The 1,333-nt window shown below is 53.1% G+C and overlaps 1 protein-coding gene across 1 annotated transcript in view; it reads right to left on the reverse strand.

Moving 5' to 3' along the window:
- Positions 1–1,333, reverse strand: part of Usb1 (U6 snRNA biogenesis phosphodiesterase 1) — an 11,981-nt gene that overhangs the window by 6,449 nt on the left and 4,199 nt on the right. The window contains exon 3 of the mRNA XM_005345569.2: positions 980–1,163. Within this exon, the coding sequence (XP_005345626.1) occupies positions 980–1,163 (184 nt within the window). The remainder of the gene's footprint in view (positions 1–979; positions 1,164–1,333) is intronic.

Consider the following 1,333-nt stretch of genomic DNA (forward strand, 5'->3'; position numbering starts at 1 on the left):
GGAGGTGTGCTCCCATCGGGAGGTGTGCTCCCATCGGGAGGCGTGACAGGTGGGAGAATCCTGGACGCTCAGGGGCTATGCAGTCTGAGACACACGGCAGAAAAACAATAAAGAGATCCTATCTCAAGCAACGTGGAAGGTAAGGACCAACACCTGACTTCAACATGCATGTACCTGTACTCACAAGAAGACACACACATACATACTGGTGGGTTCCCTTGTCACTGAGAGAAGGAAGGAAGTCAACCTCATGGGACAGAGCTGAGACAACACAGCTCAGGTAACATCTCTGGCTACGTCCATCTCCTCATGCATGAAACTAGGGCCATCTCTGAACCCATCTGTAATTCCAGTTGGGTGTAGTCAATTTAGGTTGGGTTCTGGCACCTGGGACAGACCTGCTAGTATACAGCTGGCTTATTAAATCTGGTAGTGGCGATCACAGTGGACAAGATTGAGCAGTGCTATAGTCCTGGTTTTCTCACCAACTGACTGCAATGGAGCAAATTCCTTCCTCAGGCCCCCTGAGCAGTGGGGTGGGATCTTAGCTCTGATCCATAACAAAATCAGAATTCTTGGCTGACCTAGGGACCTAACGTGAGCTGGCGTCTACTGTTGAGGGCAGCTGGTGGGACAAAGCCCTTGGGCTGTGAGGTTGCCCTCTGGAGCACTGCTGTCAGAACTGAACTTAACTGTAGGATACTCAGCCAGTCTCTGGAGAGTTGCAGACTCGGTATGAGAGCTGCTCTCACATATTTGGAAGCCCTAGGTGCGAGCATAGAGACAGACATCAGGGTTTCTGCATACAACAGAGGGAGAGCAGCTGAGCAGTTCATGTGAGGTGCCCGCATCACACAGGAGGGGACACAGCAGCCTCAGGTCTGGTCTTCTTGCTTGGCACCATTTCTATCTCCAAGCACAAGGGGCGGGGAAGAGACACATATGACGGACACGACAGACAGAAGAGGGAAGTGTTCACCTTTGGAAAGAGGCCATGTGATCTTTGAGCACCTGCACGAAGGGAAGGATCCAGTGGTGACGGAGAACCACACTCTGAGACAGGCTGAGGTGGAACTCCTCCATCTGCACCAGTTGGGGCACGAACGTCTGAGCTCGGTGCAGCAGCATGTCGAGCAGCTCCAGGAACTCTTCCTTCGCTTCGTCTGGAGAAGAGAAGAGTGAGGAGAGTAGACTGGCCTCAGCCAAGCTGTCACAGAGGAATAAGGAGTCCGGAGAAGCAGGGTGGTGGTGGCACACACCTTTAATCCCAGCACTCGGGAGGCAGAGGCAGGCGGATCTCTGTGAGTTCGAGGCCAGCCTGGTCTACAAGAGC

Source organism: Microtus ochrogaster, chromosome 4 (assembly GCF_000317375.1).
Source record: "Microtus ochrogaster isolate Prairie Vole_2 chromosome 4, MicOch1.0, whole genome shotgun sequence".
Lineage (NCBI taxonomy): Eukaryota > Metazoa > Chordata > Mammalia > Rodentia > Cricetidae > Microtus > Microtus ochrogaster.